This window comes from Pseudophryne corroboree, chromosome 5 (assembly GCF_028390025.1).
Source record: "Pseudophryne corroboree isolate aPseCor3 chromosome 5, aPseCor3.hap2, whole genome shotgun sequence".
Classification (NCBI taxonomy): domain Eukaryota; kingdom Metazoa; phylum Chordata; class Amphibia; order Anura; family Myobatrachidae; genus Pseudophryne; species Pseudophryne corroboree.
Window position 1 is genome coordinate 342,412,553 of NC_086448.1, and position 17,419 is coordinate 342,429,971.

The 17,419-nt window shown below is 46.9% G+C and overlaps 1 protein-coding gene across 1 annotated transcript in view; it reads right to left on the reverse strand.

Annotated features, from left to right (window-relative positions):
• ITGA9 (integrin subunit alpha 9) overlaps nt 1-17,419 on the reverse strand; it is an 838,556-nt gene that overhangs the window by 260,951 nt on the left and 560,186 nt on the right. The window contains exon 18 of the mRNA XM_063922573.1: nt 10,277-10,427. Coding sequence (XP_063778643.1) covers nt 10,277-10,427 — 151 coding nt within the window. The remainder of the gene's footprint in view (nt 1-10,276; nt 10,428-17,419) is intronic.

The window sequence follows — 17,419 nt, forward strand, 5'->3', positions numbered from 1 at the left end:
GCACTGTTGTCGAATCGACATTCTTCAATTGAATATACTTTTGTCGAAAAGCCGCATTTTTACCATTGCAGACATGTCGAATTTGACAAATGTCGTATTGCAAAAAGTAAAATCTGAAACGGCATTTTTTTGTCGAAAAGTACTGTATTGCATTGTCGAATCCAATTCGACAGGGTTTTTTTGTCGAAAATGCCCCGTTTTTCAACATTTGCAGCAATTCGATCGCAATTGCATATACCCCATAATATTGGAACTTTTTCAAACACAGCCTGTAACATAGCAGTTAGGAGCTGATTGGCTGGTACTTTCTCTCTCTTTGCTTTATCTCTCTAAGCGTTGATTCATACAGCTATGTGTTAGGGTCTCCTGCCCTGTGCTGCCACGTCGTCATGGCAACCGGGAGACAAGTGCTAGCGGAGTAACCTGAGCGCAGCTGATACTCCGGTTCGGGTCTTTTGCTGTGCAGTGGTTACAGGCTCTGTGCACGGCAGGGGATCCGGTGCTGGTTTTTGTGCCCACAGTCTGTGAGGTCTGAGTGGGGCGTGGACAGCACCTGCTTTATAAGGCCTCTTCTCAGGTTAAGCAGATGCTGCTGAATCTTTGTTGGTTAGTTAGTTCCTGAAAGTTAGCCAGTACTGTGTAGCTTTGTATTTGTTGTTGCTTACTGCAAATAGGCCTGGGGATTTGGTACTACACTCTGCCAATCCAGACCTAGCAGTAAGACTGGAGTCAGTCGTTTAGCTTGCTGGGGTTCTTTTACTACTCTGTGAACTTAGCAAGTTTGCGGCTGTATTCTAAGACTTGCCTGCCTAAATCCTGTCTCACTGTGCAAGGTGTCAGGTGTCAGTTTAGTGGCAGTAAGCTGAACCTGTGCACTGCAAGTGAGAATTAGGATTGTGGAGACTCTCCTTGTGTCTATCATTCCATCTCTGACCAAGGAGTTTACTGCCACACCCGTTGGTAACCCTTTAGGGTTTTGCTGTTGCCCTTAGCAACAGCATTTCGGGTTCTCTACGTATTAAAACACAACATCTTGCTTTTCCCATCTGAGCATTACTAATACTAGGGAGACACCCAGTTCCTTAGCCTCTGGGCTTCTCTGTTCACTTTGTGTGTATTTTGTTACCCTATCACCTTCTGTGTCTGTCTGTGAGTTCATTTGCTTTGCATACCTATCCGTTCAGACACCAGTACATTCCTGCAGGCACTGGTGTGCATAACAGTTCAAACACCAGTACATTCCTGCAGGCACTGGAGTGCATAACAGTTCTGACACCAGTACATTCCTGCAGGCACTGGTGTGCATAACATATTCAGCAGCCTAATACTCCTGTTGAAATTTTGTGGGAATATGGAGCATACCCCTCAAAATACGTTGCAACAGGTGGTCGATCAGGTGCAGGTCCTGACTCGACAATTTAATGATTTGTCCATTAAAATGCACACCTCCCAGGCCGCTGGCGGAGCTCCCGCAGCAGCAGCACCTTCAGGGGTTAAGGAGCCGAAAGTAAATCTCCCGGATCGTTTTTCTGGAGATCGCTCGCAGTTCTTTTGTTTCAAGGAGAGCTGCAAGCTATACTTCCGGCTTAGGCCTCAGTCTTCTAGGTCGGAGATTCAGCGGGTGGGCATAGTGATTTCCTTGCTACAAGGAGACCCACAGGTCTGGGCATATGGGTTGCAGACTGACTGTCCGTCGCTTAAAAGTGTTGATGCTTTTTTTACGGCACTGGGCATGTTGTATGATGACCCTGACAAGACGGCCTCAGCCGAGGCTCAGATTTCGATCCTTAAGCAAGGGCGAAGGCCAGTTGAGGTTTACTGTACAGAGTTTCGGAGGTTGGCCTATGATACCCAGTGGAATGACCCAGCCCTGAGACACCAGTACCGAAGAGGTCTTTCTAACCAGATAAAGGACCAACTGGTACAATATCCCTTGCCTGATAGCTTGGATCAGCTCATGCAGTTATCCATCCGGGTGGATAGACGGCTGAGAGAGCGTAGGCTTGAAAGGGAGACTGAGGTTTCCTTCTTTCCCAAGGGAACCTCAGACTCTGAGGAATTTTCCGAGGAGCCTATGCAGATTGGGGCTACCCGCCTCTCCTCGCGTGAGAAGACGCGGAGGAGACAGCAGGGGTTGTGTTTGTACTGTGGGAATAAAGGTCATGTGGTAGTATCATGCCCAGAAAAGCAGGAAAACTTCAGGGCCTGAGGGTGATGGGAAATATCCTGTCAGGCCAGAAGTCAGAATTTCCCAAGAAGACTTTTATCATTCCGGTGACCTTGAAGATCCACGGTCAAACTGTCAAGACTGAGGCCTTTGTGGACAGTGGGGCCGACGGGGTTTTTATGGACCGCCAATTCGCCCTGAAACACTCTGTTCCCTTAGTACCCTTGGCATCGGAAATTGAGATTTGTGGGTTAAACGGGGAACCATTATCCCAAGGTAAAATTACCTCTTGCACTAGCCAGATTTCTTTGTTTATTGGAGCCACACACTCTGAAAAATTGTCCTTTTATGTGACTGTCTGTATTTTTGCCCCATTGGTGTTGGGGTTACCCTGGTTAAGGGCCCACAATCCTCAATTTGACTGGGTCTCTGGGGAGAATCTTAGTTGGGGTACTGATTGTTTCAGGAGTTGCTTGAGCCTTCCAGTCAGGCTCTCGCAGCTAAGTTTGCCAGGATTGCCAGGGTGTTATGCAGATTTTGCGGACGTGTTCTCCAAAAAAGTTGCAGAGGTACTACCTCCCCATCGCCCCTATGACTGTGCCATTGATTTGTTGCCAAATGCTAAGCTGCAAGAGCAGGTTGTACTCCCTGTCACGTCCTGAGACTCAGGCTATGGCAGAGTACATTCAGGAGAACTTGGCTAAGGAATTTATCAGACCTTCACAGTCTCCAGTTGGGTCGGGGTTCTTCTTCGTGGGTAAAAAGGACGGTTCGTTGCGACCCTGCATCGACTTCAGGGAATTGAACCGTATCACGATTAAAAACTCATACCCACTGCCTCTCATTTCGGTCTTGTTTGATCAGCTTCGTACTGCCACCATTTTTTCTAAGATTGACCTACGCGGTGCGTACAATCTAATCCGAATAAGAGAGGGGGATGAATGGAAGACTGCCTTTAATACCCACTCAGGGCATTATGAATATTTGGTGATGCCTTTTGGGCACTGTAATGCCCCGGCAGTCTTCCAGGATTTCATGAATGATGTGCTCAGGGAATATTTGGATAGATTCTTAGTTGTATACTTAGATGACATCCTAATCTTCTCCCATTCCCTGGAGGAACATCGGAAGCATGTACGCTTAGTCCTCCAGAAACTCAGAGACCACCGGCTTGGGGCGAAGCTGGAGAAGTGCGAATTTGAAGTTCAGCAAATCGCATTTCTAGGATATATGATCTCCCCAGAAGGTTTCCAAATGGAGGGTTCCAAGGTACAGGCAGTCCTGGATTGGGTGCAGCCCACTAGTTTGAAGGCGCTTCAGCGTTTCCTGGGCTTTGCGAATTTTTATAGACGATTTATCGCTGGATTTTCGTCTATAGTGGCGCCTTTGGTGGCACTCACTAAGAAAGGGGCGGATGTTGCTCACTGGTCTTGTGAGGCTAAAGCGGCTTTTGCCCGTCTCAAAAGGGCATTTGTATCAGCCAAGGTGCTGCGACACCCAGATCCAGAGCGTCCTTTTGTGGTGGAGGTGGATGCCTCTGAGATGGGTATTGGGGCAGTGCTTTCTCAGATGGGAGTGTCTGATAATCGCCTTCATCCCTGTGCTTACTTTTCCCGTAAATTTTCGCCTGCCGAGATGAATTATGACGTGGGTAACCGGGAATTGTTGGCTATTAAGGATGCACTCGAGGAGTGGAGACACTGGCTTGAGGGGGCTAAGTTTGTGGTCTCAATTCTCACCGACCATAAGAATCTGGCATATTTAGAGTCAGCGAAGCGTCTCAATGCCAGGCAGGCACGATGGGCTTTGTTTTTTGCTCGCTTTAATTTTTTGATAACATATCGCCCTGCGTCAAAAAACATCAAGGCTGATGCGCTCTCGCAGAGTTTTGCTCCAATCCAGGAGACCACCGAGGAGCCGTTGCCCATTGTGTCCCCATCATGTATTAAAGTGGGCATTACCCAGGACCTCTTATCATTAGTCCTTAGAGCACAGGAGCAGGCTCCTCCAGACCTTCCGGTAGGTCTTTTGTTTGTGCCTCCTAGGTTAAGACAGCGAGTGTTCCTGGAATTCCATGCCAAGAAGTCGGCAGGTCACCCGGGTATTGCCAGAACTCGGGAGTTGCTATCTAGGGCGGTGTGGTGGCCCTCGGTGGCTAAGGATGTGGATCAGTGGGTTCGGTCATGTGACATCTGTGCCCGAAATAAGACTCCTAGAGGGGTTCCTGTTGGCCCATTACATCCACTCTCTATCCCATCTAAGCCATGGACCCACATTTCAATGGATTTTGTGGTGGACTTGCCCAAATCCTCGGGGATGACAGCCATCTGGGTTGTCGTTGACAGGTTTTCGAAGATGGCGCACTTCGTTCCACTGGTTGGGCTGCCATCGGCCAGACGCCTGTCTGAATTATTTATGCTGCATGTTGTGCGTCTCCACGGGTTGCCACTTGATGTGGTCTCTGACCGCGGATCCCAGTTTGTGGCCAAATTCTGGAGGGCATTTTGTTCCGATCTCCAGATTTCTGTCAGCTTGTCGTCAGGCTACCATCCGCAGTCTAATGGGCAGACTGAAAGGGTGAACCAGTCCTTGGAGCAGTTCCTCAGGTGTTATGTCTCCAAGTGTCAGACTGACTGGGTTGCTCATCTGTCCATGGCGGAGTTTGCCTATAACAACGCGGCTCACTCTGCTACAGGGATCTCTCCCTTCCTTTGTGTGTATGGGCATCATCCTAAGGCCAATTCTTTTGACCCCCTCGACTCCACGCCTGGTGGTTCCTCTGTGGTTTCGGTCCTTAGAGGTATTTGGCGGAAAGTGAAGAAAGCCCTTGTGTCTGTGTCATTAGTGACCAAAAGGGTTTTTGATAAGCGGAAAAGACCCTGCAGCTTCAAATTAGGAGACTTCGTCTGGTTGTCTACCAAGAATTTGAAGTTGAGACAGCCATCTCATAAGTTAGGCCCCCGGTTCATCGGCCCTTATAAGATCACCAGGGTTATCAATCCGGTGGCATTTCAGTTAGATCTGCCCCGTTCTTTGGGTATCAATAAAACATTTCATTGTTCCCTTTTAAAACGGGCGATTAGTAATCCTTCTTCCAGTGGAAGACCTTCCCCTCTTCTGATACGTGGCCAGAGGGAGTTTGTTGTTGAAAGGATTCTTGACTCCAAGATGGTTCGGGGTCGGCTGTCATTTTTGGTGCACTGGAAGGGGTATGGCCCGGAGGAGCGGTCGTGGGTGCGCAGTTATGATCTTCATGCCCCCAGACTGATACACTCTTTCTTCTCGCAGTTCCCCGATAAACCCGGTGGTAGGGGTTCTTTGACCCCTCGTCAGAGGGGGGGTACTGTTAGGGTCTCCTGCCCTGTGCTGCCACATCGTCATGGCAACCGGGAGACAAGTGCTAGCGGAGTAACCTGAGCGCAGCTGATACTCCGGTTCGGGTCTTTTGCTGTGCAGTGGTTACAGGCTCTGTGCACGGCAGGGGATCCGGTGCTGGTTTTTGTGCCCACAGTCTGTGAGGTCTGAGTGGGGCGTGGACAGCACCTGCTTTATAAGGCCTCTTCTCAGGTTAAGCAGATGCTGCTGAATCTTTGTTGGTTAGTCAGTTCCTGAAAGTTAGCCAGTACTGTGTAGCTTTGTATTTGTTGTTGCTTACTGCAAATAGGCCTGGGGATTTGGTACTACACTCTGCCAATCCAGACCTAGCAGTAAGACTGGAGTCAGTCGTTTAGCTTGCTGGGGTTCTTTTACTACTCTGTGAACTTAGCAAGTTTGCGGCTGTATTCTAAGACTTGCCTGCCTAAATCCTGTCTCACTGTGCAAGGTGTCAGGTGTCAGTTTAGTGGCAGTAAGCTGAACCATGTGCACTGCAAGTGAGAATTAGGATTGTGGAGACTCTCCTTGTGTCTATCATTCCATCTCTGACCAAGGAGTTTACTGCCACACCCGTTGGTAACCCTTTAGGGTTTTGCTGTTGCCCTTAGCAACAGCATTTCGGGTTCTCTACGTATTAAAACACAAATTCTTGCTTTTCCCATCTGAGCATTACTAATACAAGGGAGACACCCAGTTCCTTAGCCTCTGGGCTTCTCTGTTCACTTTGTGTGTATTTTGTTACCCTATCACCTTCTGTGTCTGTCTGTGAGTTCATTTGCTTTGCATACCTATCCGTTCAGACACCAGTACATTCCTGCAGGCACTGGTGTGCATAACAGTTCAAACACCAGTACATTCCTGCAGGCACTGGAGTGCATAACAGTTCTGACACCAGTACATTCCTGCAGGCACTGGTGTGCATAACACTATGTCCTCATACATCTTTGCTGCAGTCATGCGAAACAGCCCCTCTTGGAACGCCAGGTTACCTGAGAATCGTTTAGCATTGGGCATCTTTTATGCTTCTTTCTTTGCATAAAATGCGTCTTAGTTGCAACGGCTAAGACATACCAGGAGACTGCACTGATTAATTTGATGTATGACTGATTCATTTGATGTATGACACATCTGTGTGTGACTGAGGGGGACATTTACTAAGCAGTGATAAGAGCGGAGAAGTGAGCCAGCAGAGAAGTTGCCCATGGCAACCAATCAGCACTGAAGTAACATCTATAATTTGCATACTATAAAATGATACAGAGCTGCTGATTGGTTGATGCGGCAACTTCTCCACTGGCTCACTTCTCCGCTCTTATCACAGCTTAGTAAATGTCCCCCTGAGTCTCTGAATCTGTACATGAAGTGCTACAGTGTAGCAGCTGCTGCTTTTTTTCCCAATACAAGTCCCGTTGTGCTCCATATACAGGGCCCAATTCAGACCTAATCGCTGGGCTGCTAAATATGTTGTCCTGCGATCAGATAGTCGCCGCCCAAGGGGAGTGTATATCCGCCTGCGCAACTGTGCGATCGCATGTGTACGCCGTGCTACAAATGTCCCTCAGTCAGCGGACAGCTGCAAATCCGTTTGCACCTCCATCACCATAGAATGTTTTTTCCACTGTGCGCAGTCTGTGTGCAGCCCAGGACTTACTCCTACAGTGTGATGAGAACAGGCTGATCGGGGACGGAGCTGACGTCACACACCCTCCCTAAAAACGCTTTGGAACGCCTGCGTTTTCCCTGATACTCCCAGAAAACAGTCAGTCACCACCCACAAACGGCCTCTTCCTGTCAACAGCATGCAAATGTCCAGTGATGCCTGTTGTTGTTTGGCGACGCGCATGTGCATTGCGTTGCATACGCATGCGCAGTCTATCAATAAGCAGTGATCAAGTCTGAATCGGGCCCACAGTCTCCCCCACGCACAATATACAAGTGTTATATATCAAATTAAGCTTCCTCATGCGTCCTCTTTGTGTACATATCAAATGAAGTCTTCTCATGCGTCCACATTGTGATGCAAATAAGAAGCATTTTCGGTAAAATAGATGCCCGACGTTAGCACGAGTTGCATGGGACCTGGCGGATCACTCACACCAAGCATCTAGCTCTGCATGAGCTTAATAACAACACACTTCAGTGTAGAAAGAAATAACCAAGATTTTCTTAATGTACTTATCAGAGAACACCCTCTCACTTGCTTGGGGAAAGGGAATATGTTACACTTCCGAACGGAGGACTTTAACTAATGCAGCAAACTTCTTGCTTTATGTTACAAGATAAATAATCCTTTGGCTGCTACTTTGTGCTGTAAAGAATAAGCTATTGAGAGGCTGCAATAACTGGCTGCCGCTCAATGGTCTGTCTATGTAGGCAATGATGAATATTCAGCCTGTGTCTGTAATTCCAGTTGGAAACACTGTAAAGTATTGACTAGGTGTATATGTATAGCGTGTGTGTGTGTGTGTGTGTGTGTGTGTGTGTGTGTGTGTGTGTGTGTGTGTGTGTGTGTGTGTGTGTGTGTGTGTGCGTGCGTACACATAGTATATACTCCACAGGATAGACAGACAGACGGACTGATAGACTATTTCACACGGCTTTTTGTGGAGCTTTTCACATGATGGTAAATGCATGAATCAGCAAGAGACAACTGTGCCATTTCCAACACTGTAAAGGGTACATTCAAATATAAATAAAAAAAATTTAGGCCCTCATTCCGAGTCGTTCGCTCGGTAATTTTCATCGCATCGCAGTGAAATTCCGCTTAGTACGCATGCGCAATAATCGCACTGCGACTGCGCCAAGTAATTTTACAATGAAGATAGTATTTTTACTCACGGCTTTTTCTTCGCTCCGGCGATCGTAGTGTGATTGACAGGAAATGGGTGTTACTGGGCGGAAACACGGCGTTTTAGGGGCGTGTGGATAAAAACGCTACCGTTTCCGGAAAAAACGCAGGAGTGGCCGGAGAAAAGGGGGAGTGTCTGGGCGAACGCTGGGTGTGTTTATGACGTCAAACCAGGAACGACAAGCACTGAACTGATCGCAGATACCGAGTAAGTCTGAAGCTACTCTGAAACTGCTAAGTAGTTTGTAATCGCAATATTGCGAATACATCGGTAGCAAATTTAAGAAGCTAAGATACACTCCCAGTAGGCGTAGGCTTAGCGTGAGCAACTCTGCTAAATTCGCCTTGCGAGCGATCAACTCGGAATGAGGGCCTTAGTACGTATCACAGCCTATTTCTTGTGCATGCTTGTGAACATCCATTATAATAGATTGTAGGGATTAAAGTGTAACACCTGAAAAATGCATTCAATGCACCAGTATAAAGTGTCTAAAGAGAACATTAGTTTTCATATGATTTCAGACGTTCTTCCAAAGCAAATGAGAGAGAAAGCCTTTCTTATTTCTTCATTAATGGATGTCCAATAAAAAAAAGTCAAAAGAAAATAATTTATTGACATAATTTACTAAGAGGACACCAATAAAAAAAAAAGTAATCACAGTACGGCATGCAGCGGGAGATGACTGTTATGAGTGAGCTGACAGGTTGGGTGCAACTCTGCTAGTGTCAGGTGTCTATTTTTTTTTGCCTGAAAATGCATCTTAAGGTACAGTAGGTACACACTAGGTGATTTCTGCCTAGAAAATAAACGATAACAACATTTATGTCGTTATCGTTTATTTTTAGCCTGAAATCGTCCAGTGTGTATGGGGGTGATATTGATGAACGATGCACGCTCCTGCACGTCGTTCAGCATTCACCAATATTGAGCTGACATGCAGCTCAACCCGTCAATGTCAGGCTGAGCTGCATGTTCGGGAATGCCGGCAGTGACGTCACTGAACGTTACCGTTGAACGATGACGTTCAGTGTGTACGCACTCTATCGTTGAACGCAATATCGTTCAACGATATAGTCGTTCACTGCCAGCATTTAAACATTGGGTAGTGTGTACCCACCTTTAGACACAATGCGATGCAGTTAGCACGCACCAGGAGACTGTGCTGATTATGTGACACTTGGATATCTGTATGCAGCAAAGTCTGTATATGTAGCACAACAGAACTTGGTATATAATAAAGCTGCACCGTAGCACTTCGTATGCAGATTCGGGGACTCAGTCGCACACAGATATACAAGTGACACATATTGAATTCATCACCACAGTCTCCTGGTGCATCCTAGCCACATCGTGTTGCATCTAAGATACATTTTCAACAAAAAAGATGCCCGATGCAAGCAGTCTTGATGGATATGGCGTGCCAAGAGGGCCTGTTTGGCGTGACTGCAGCAAAGATGTGGACACATCTGTAGCTAAACCTGACTATAGTCTTCTGGCTGCAACATCCTTAGTGCATGAGACAGCAGTCCAATCCCACTGGTCTCCCACAGTACTAGCATGATGTTAGAATTAAAAATGAATGATTAGGTCAGAGTTTCCCAAACAGAACTACAGTCCAGGTTTTAAGAATATCCAGCTTCAGCAAAGGTGACTTAATCTTAATTAGTACCTTGGTCAATTTGGTTTAGCCAACTGGACTCAAGCATGGATATCCTTAAAACATGGACTGTAATGGTGGAGTGTAGGAAACTCTGGAATAGGTAATACCATTACTGCTTGAATTAAACATCAGTCAACAGCAGAATGTCATTCATTTACTTCTGGTGTTCACATTAGCATTGCAGCCTTTGTACCTAAAAAAAATAGGCATACTCCTATCTCTTACCTCTTGCCACATTTTAATGAAGTACAGCTCCTTTGAAAAGTTGAAGAACACATTTGTGTCAAAAGCATCATCACCTCTGTTGGAGATAGAGATGTTAAGTGAAATGTTCTTTACAGCTCCCAATGCCAGATACTCTGTTTTGGCGTCAAAGCTGCAAAATACAAATAGGAGAAACCTGTTAAAGTCCTGGTATCATTCAGTCAGAGAAAGCTGTATATCTGGCAACACATGCCTTATTTACTGCTGTGGATGTTTATAGTCAGGGCCTGACTGACAGAAGGGCCGATGATTTCATAGGCCGGTTTAGTCACACAGAGATACCCGGGATGGTCGAGCAGCACAGCCTCCCGGCGCTCTGGTCGCCCGCATACAGATACCCTTGATACAAATAAATCTAGGCTGGACGAGCAGTACGACAACCCGACGCTCTGCTCAGACGCCTACATACAAATACCCTGGACACAGAGAAATCTGGCCTGGACAAACAGCGCAGCCACCGAAAGCTCTGCTCAGCTGCCCGCATACAGAGAGACAAGGGGGAGTGCCGTGAGGCCAGGCTCCCTTGACTCAAGACACATACCTTGAAGACGTGAACCTGCAGCGTGCACGTGAAGTACACTGCCTGGGCTGATTAAGAGCTCCAGTCCATCCCTGTTTATAGCAATTTGCTATTATTACGTAAAGAGTGAGGAAAACCATTCTTTCACATTGTTTTATATCACACTAGCTGTTCTACCCGTTCTTCGGGCAGGAGTTTTGGATTTTCACGGTTGTAAATATAAAGGAGTGTTAAAAATTTGGCAAATCTATAGAGATGTAAATTTGAGACATCTAAATGTAATTAAATTTTAATCATTGGTTCTTGTCGTTACCGGAGGAGCACCCATAGCAGATACAGTAAACAGTGATGGGACCATTTTTGCAGTTTATTACATTCTACACACTGGAGGTACAACCCACAATTTGATCCGATTGTCCGTTTGGGTGTTATCGTTCACGCAATGCAAGCCACGCATCGGTGATGATGTCATTACGTCCACCCCCTGTTCATCTGCTTAAAGAAGGTTTATTCAAATTCTAATTCCTATTTCCCACCTGAAGAATACCTATGTTAAATTTCAGCTTCCTAACATCGGGAAATAAGAGACTTAGGGATGAGTCAGTGTGTTTCTGAGATCGAGTAATATACATTAAGTATATTTTGCTTCTCTTACAGAGCACAAATGAATGTCTGGATTGAACAGAAAAATGTAATGCACAAACCTCAAAGCTAGAGAGTGTAATACTGCATATTTATATTTATGTAAATGTATGATCCTAATTGGCTATGGGGGGGATACAATTAAGCACGATAATTATTCGGCCATGAAAAAATTTACTTTTCCACAAATATTTATTGTTATGCGATTCAATTAGTGCCTTTTTTGTGGAGGAAAAATGATCTATTTTTGGGCGAAAACACACAGAATCCGTGATAAGTTTGCAGCTAATTGAATTTCCCCCTACAGTATACAGTATCTCTTATAACAAGGAGCACTCACGGTGCAACTTTATTCCTTTTTATAAACCTATCTTTATAATAACCATGCATAATGTAAAATTGTAGTGAAAGGGTGTATACATTGTGGCATGAGATGGTTTAGGGTATGGTGCAAACAAGTAACTCTATCCGATAAACCTTTCATGACGGTGATGGGGACCAGCTGCATAATGTGCCAGTGAGGGATTTGGTAGCTTTCAAGCATAACAGGATTTGTATATAGGGGTAATTCCAAGTTGATCGCAGCAGGAGTTTTGTTAGCAATTGGGCAAAACCATGTGCACTGCAGGGGAGGCAGATATAACATGTGCAGAGAGAGTTAGATTTGGGTGGGGTGTGTTCAATCTGCAATCTAATTTGCAGTGTAAAAATAAAGCAGCCAGTATTTACCCTGCACAGAAATAAAATAACCCACCCAAATCTAACTCTTTCTGGACATGTTATATCTGCCTCCCCTGCAGTGCACATGGTTTTGCCCAATTGCTTTCAAAAATCCTGCTGCGATCAACTTGGAATTACCCCCTTAGTTCTGGCAGCTGTGTCAGATTGGTAGAACTGTAATTAGTATGTAGAAGTGTTGGGATTTTTGTCATGCAGTCGATTTTGGTTGATGGATATGTTTTTAAAGGCAAGTGTAAAGCTGAGAAGGTGGCCCCAGTAATTTCTAGTTATGTTAATAAGTAGGTGAATTTCTGTAATTCTATCAGGAAATGACTAATGTATTATGATTAGCTGCTAGTAAGCCTAAAGTTCTAGTCATGACCTTACACCTACACACATCACTTGCCTTTTCTATTTTTTTTTTTTTTAAACATGGCTGAAAGTTATTATATTTTGTTTCTTTTTTTGCCTTTTTAAATGATTTATATTTTTCAATGTGTTCTTTAGCTTGTATTGCAATTTTAGCAGTCCATTAGCATACCTCCCAACTGTCCCGATTTTCGCGGGACAGTCCCGTTTTTTGGGGACTGTCCCGCTGTTCCACCCGCGGGCCGCAGTGTCCCTCGGTGAGGGGGGCAGTTGGGAGTCTCTGTGTCTCGCTGCCCTGCTTAGCAGAGCAGCGGTGAATAGACGCTGTGCGCATGCGCACAGTTTCTATTCACTGGATTCAGAGGGAGAGGGGGCATGCCAGCGGCTCACAGAGCGCTGGGCATGCACCCTCAGTGACGAAAACGGGGCGTGGCTCACGATCGCGGGTTCTCCCGCGAAGCCACGCCCCCTTTTCTTAGGCCACGACCCTCTTTAGGGAACTGTCAAGTTGGGAGGTATGCATTAGTTACTGTCATGGTGCGTTGGTGTTTATAAACACTTAATTTTTGTATTCTACAACTATCTATGCGACATAAACGTAACACTTGCATATATTTGTTATTCATCTGCTTCCTGTTAGAAATTGATTATAATAGAGCAAAGTAAAATAAGAATTTACTCACCGGTAATTCTATTTCTCGTAGTCCGTAGTGGATGCTGGGACTCCGTAAGGACCATGGGGAATAGCGGCTCCGCAGGAGACTGGGCACAACTAAAAGAAAGCTTTAGACTACTGGTGTGCACTGGCTCCTCCCACTATGACCCTCCTCCAGACTTCAGTTAGGATACTGTGCCCGGAAGAGCTGACACAATAAGGAAGGATTTTGAATCCCGGGTAAGACTCATACCAGCCACACCAATCACACCGTATAACTCGTGATACAAATACCCAGTTAACAGTATGATAACAACTGAGCCTCTCAACAGATGGCTCAACAATAACCCTTTAGTTAAACAATAACTATATACAAGTATTGCAGACAATCCGCACTTGGGATGGGCGCCCAGCATCCACTACGGACTACGAGAAATAGAATTACCGGTGAGTAAATTCCTATTTTCTCTGACGTCCTAAGTGGAGGCTGGGACTCCGTAAGGACCATGGGGATTATACCAAAGCTCCCAAAGGGGCGGGAGAGTGCGGATGACTCTGCAGCACCGAATGGGCAAACTCAAGGTCCTCCTCAGCCAGGGTGTCAAACTTGTAGAATTTAGCAAATGTGTTTGACCCCGACCAAGTTGCTGCTCGGCAAAGTTGTAGAGCCGAGACCCCTCGGGCAGCCGCCCAAGAAGAGCCCACCTTCCTCGTGGAATGGGCTTTCACTGATTTAGGATGCGGCAGTCCCGCCGCAGAATGTGCAAGCTGAATCGTACTACAGATCCAGCAAGCAATAGTCTGCTTTGAAGCAGGTGCACCCAACTTGTTGGGCGCATAGAGGATAAATAGCGAGTCAGTCTTTCTGACTCCAGCTGTCCTGGAAACATAAATTTTCAGGGCCCTGACTACGTCCAACAACTTGGAAGCCTCCAAGTCTGTAGTAGCCGCAGGCACCATGATAGGTTGGTTCAGATGAAAGGCTGATACCACCTTAGGGAGAAATTGGGGACGAGTCCTCAATTCTGCCCTATCCATATGGAAAATCAGATAAGGGCTTTTACATGACAAAGCCGCCAATTCTGATACACGCCTGGCCGAAGCCAAGGCCAACAACATGACCACTTTCCACGTGAGATATATCAATTCCACGGTTTTAAGTGGCTCAAACCAATGTGACTTTAGGAAATCCAACACCACGTTGAGATCCCAAGGTGCCACTGGAGGCACAAAAGGGGGCTGAATATGCAGCACTCCCTTAATAAAAGTCTGAACTTCAGGCACTGAAGCCAGTTCTCTCTGGAAGAAAATCGATAGAGCCGAAATCTGGACCTTAACGGAACCCAATTTTAGGCCCATAGTCACCCCTGACTGTAGAAAGTGCAGGAAACGGCCCAGCTGAAATTCTTCCGTTGGGGCCTTCCTGGCCTCACACCACGCAACATATTTACGCCATATGCGGTGATAATGGTTTGCGGTTACTTCTTTCCTAGCTTTAATCAGCGTAGGAATGACTTCCTCCGGAATGCCCTTTTCATTCAGGATCCGGTGTTCAACCGCCATGCCGTCAAACGCAGCCGCGGTAAGTCTTGGAACAGACAGGGCCCCTGCTGCAGCAGGTCCTGTCTGAGTGGCAGAGGCCATGGGTCCTCTGATATCATTTCTTGAAGTTCCGGGTACCAAGCTCTTCTTGGCCAATCCGGAACAATGAGTATAGTTCTTACTCCTCTTCTCCTTATTATCCTCAGTACCTTTGGTATGAGAGGAAGAGGAGGGAACACATAAACCGACCGGTACACCCACGGTGTCACTAGAGCGTCCACAGCTATCGCCTGCAGGTCTCTTGACCTGGCGCAATACTTTTCTAGTTTTTTGTTGAGGCGGGACACCATCATGTCCACCTGTGGCCTTTCCCAACGGTTTACAATCATTTGGAAGACTTCTGGATGAAGTCCCCACTCTCCCGGGTGGAGGTCGTGCCTGCTGAGGAAGTCTGCTTCCCAGTTGTCCACTCCCGGAATGAACACTGCTGACAGTGCTAACACGTGATTTTCCGCCCATCGGAGAATCCTTGTGGCTTCTGCCATCGCCGTCCTGCTTCTCGTGCCGGCCTGTCGGTTTACATGGGCGACCGCCGTGATGTTGTCTGACTGGATCAGTACCGGCTGGTTTTGAAGCAGGGGTTTTGCCTGACTTAGGGCACTGTAAATGGCCCTTAGTTCCAGAATATTTATGTGCAGGGAAGTCTCCTGACTTGACCATAGTCCTTGGAAGTTTCTTCCCTGTGTGACTGCCCCCCAGCCTCGAAGGCTGGCATCCGTGGTCACCAGGACCCAGTCCTGTATGCCGAACCTGCGGCCCTCTTGAAGATGAGCACTCTGCAGCCACCACAGCAGAGACACCCTTGTCCTTGGAGACAGGGCTATCAGCCGATGCATCTGAAGATGCGATCCGGACCACTTGTCCAACAGGTCCCACTGAAAAGTTCTTGCATGGAACCTGCCGAATGGAATTGCTTCGTAGGAAGCTACCATCTTTCCCAGGACCTGCGTGCAGTGATGCACCGACACCTGTTTTGGTTTTAGGAGGCCTCTGACTAGAGATGACAGCTCCTTGGCCTTCTCCTCCGGGAGAAACACTTTTTTCTGTTCTGTGTCCAGAACCATTCCCAGGAACAGTAGACGTGTCGTAGGAACCAGCTGTGACTTTGGAATATTTAGAATCCAGCCGTGCTGTTGTAGCACCTCCCGAGATAGTGCTACCCCGACCAACAACTGCTCCCTGGACCTCGCCTTTATCAGGAGATCGTCCAAGTACGGGATAATTAAAACTCCCTTCTTTCGAAGGAGTATCATCATTTCGGCCATTACCTTGGTAAAGACCCTCGGAGCCATGGATAGACCGAACGGCAACGTCTGGAATTGGTAATGACAATCCTGTACCACAAATCTGAGGTACTCCTGGTGAGGATGGTAAATGGGGACATGCAGGTAAGCATCCGTGATGTCCAGTGATACCATGTAATTTCCCTTGTCCAGGCTTGCAATAACCGCCCTGAGCGATTCCATCTTGAACTTGAATTTCTTTATATACGTGTTCAAGGATTTCAAATTTAAAATAGGTCTCACCGAACCGTCCGGTTTCGGTACCACAAACATTGTGGAATAGTAACCCCGTCCTTGTTGAAGTAGGGGCACCTTTACTATCACCTGTTGTGAATACAGCTTGTGAATTGCCTGTAACACTGCCTCCCTGCCTGAGGGAGCGGTTGGTAAGGCAGATTTGAGGAAACGGCGGGGGGAGACGTCTCGAATTCCAGCTTGTACCCCTGAGATACTACTTGAAATATCCAGGGATCCACCCGTGAGCGAGCCCACTGATTGCTGAAATATTTGAGACGGGCCCCCACCGTACCTGGCTCCGCCTGTGGAGCCCCAGCGTCATGCTGTGCACTTAGAGGAAGCGGGGGAGGACTTTTGTTCCTGGGAACTGGCTGTATGCTGCAGCTTTTTCCCTCTACCTCTGCCTCTGGGCAGAAAGGACGCGCCCTTAACCCGCTTGACCCTATTGGGCCGAAAGGACTGTACCTGATAATACGGTGCTTTCTTTGGCTGTGAGGGAACATGGGGTAAAAATGTAGACTTCCCAGCTGTTGCTGTGGAAACGAGGTCCGAGAGACCATCCCCGAACAACTCCTCACCCTTATAAGGCAGAACTTCCATATGCCTTTTAGAATCTGCATCTCCTGTCCACTGCCGAGTCCATAACCCTCTCCTGGCAGAAATGGACATTGCACTAATTTTAGATGCCAGCCGGCAAATATCCCTCTGTGCATCCCTCATATATAAAAGTGCGTCTTTAATATGCTCTACGGTTAGCAATATAGTGTCCCTGTCTGGGGTATCAATATTTTCCGACAGGGAATCTGACCACGCAGCTGCAGCACTGCACATCCATGCTGAAGCAATAGCTGGTCTCAGTATAACACCTGTGTGTGTATATATAGACTTCAGGATAGCCTCCTGCTTTCTATCAGCAGATTCCTTCAGGGCGGCCGTATCCGGAGACGGTAGTGCCACCTTCTTTGACAAGCGTGTGAGCGCTTTATCCACCCTAGGGGATGTTTCCCAACGTGACCTATCCTCTGGCGGGAAAGGGTACGCCATTAGTAACCTCTTAGAAATTACCAGTTTCTTAT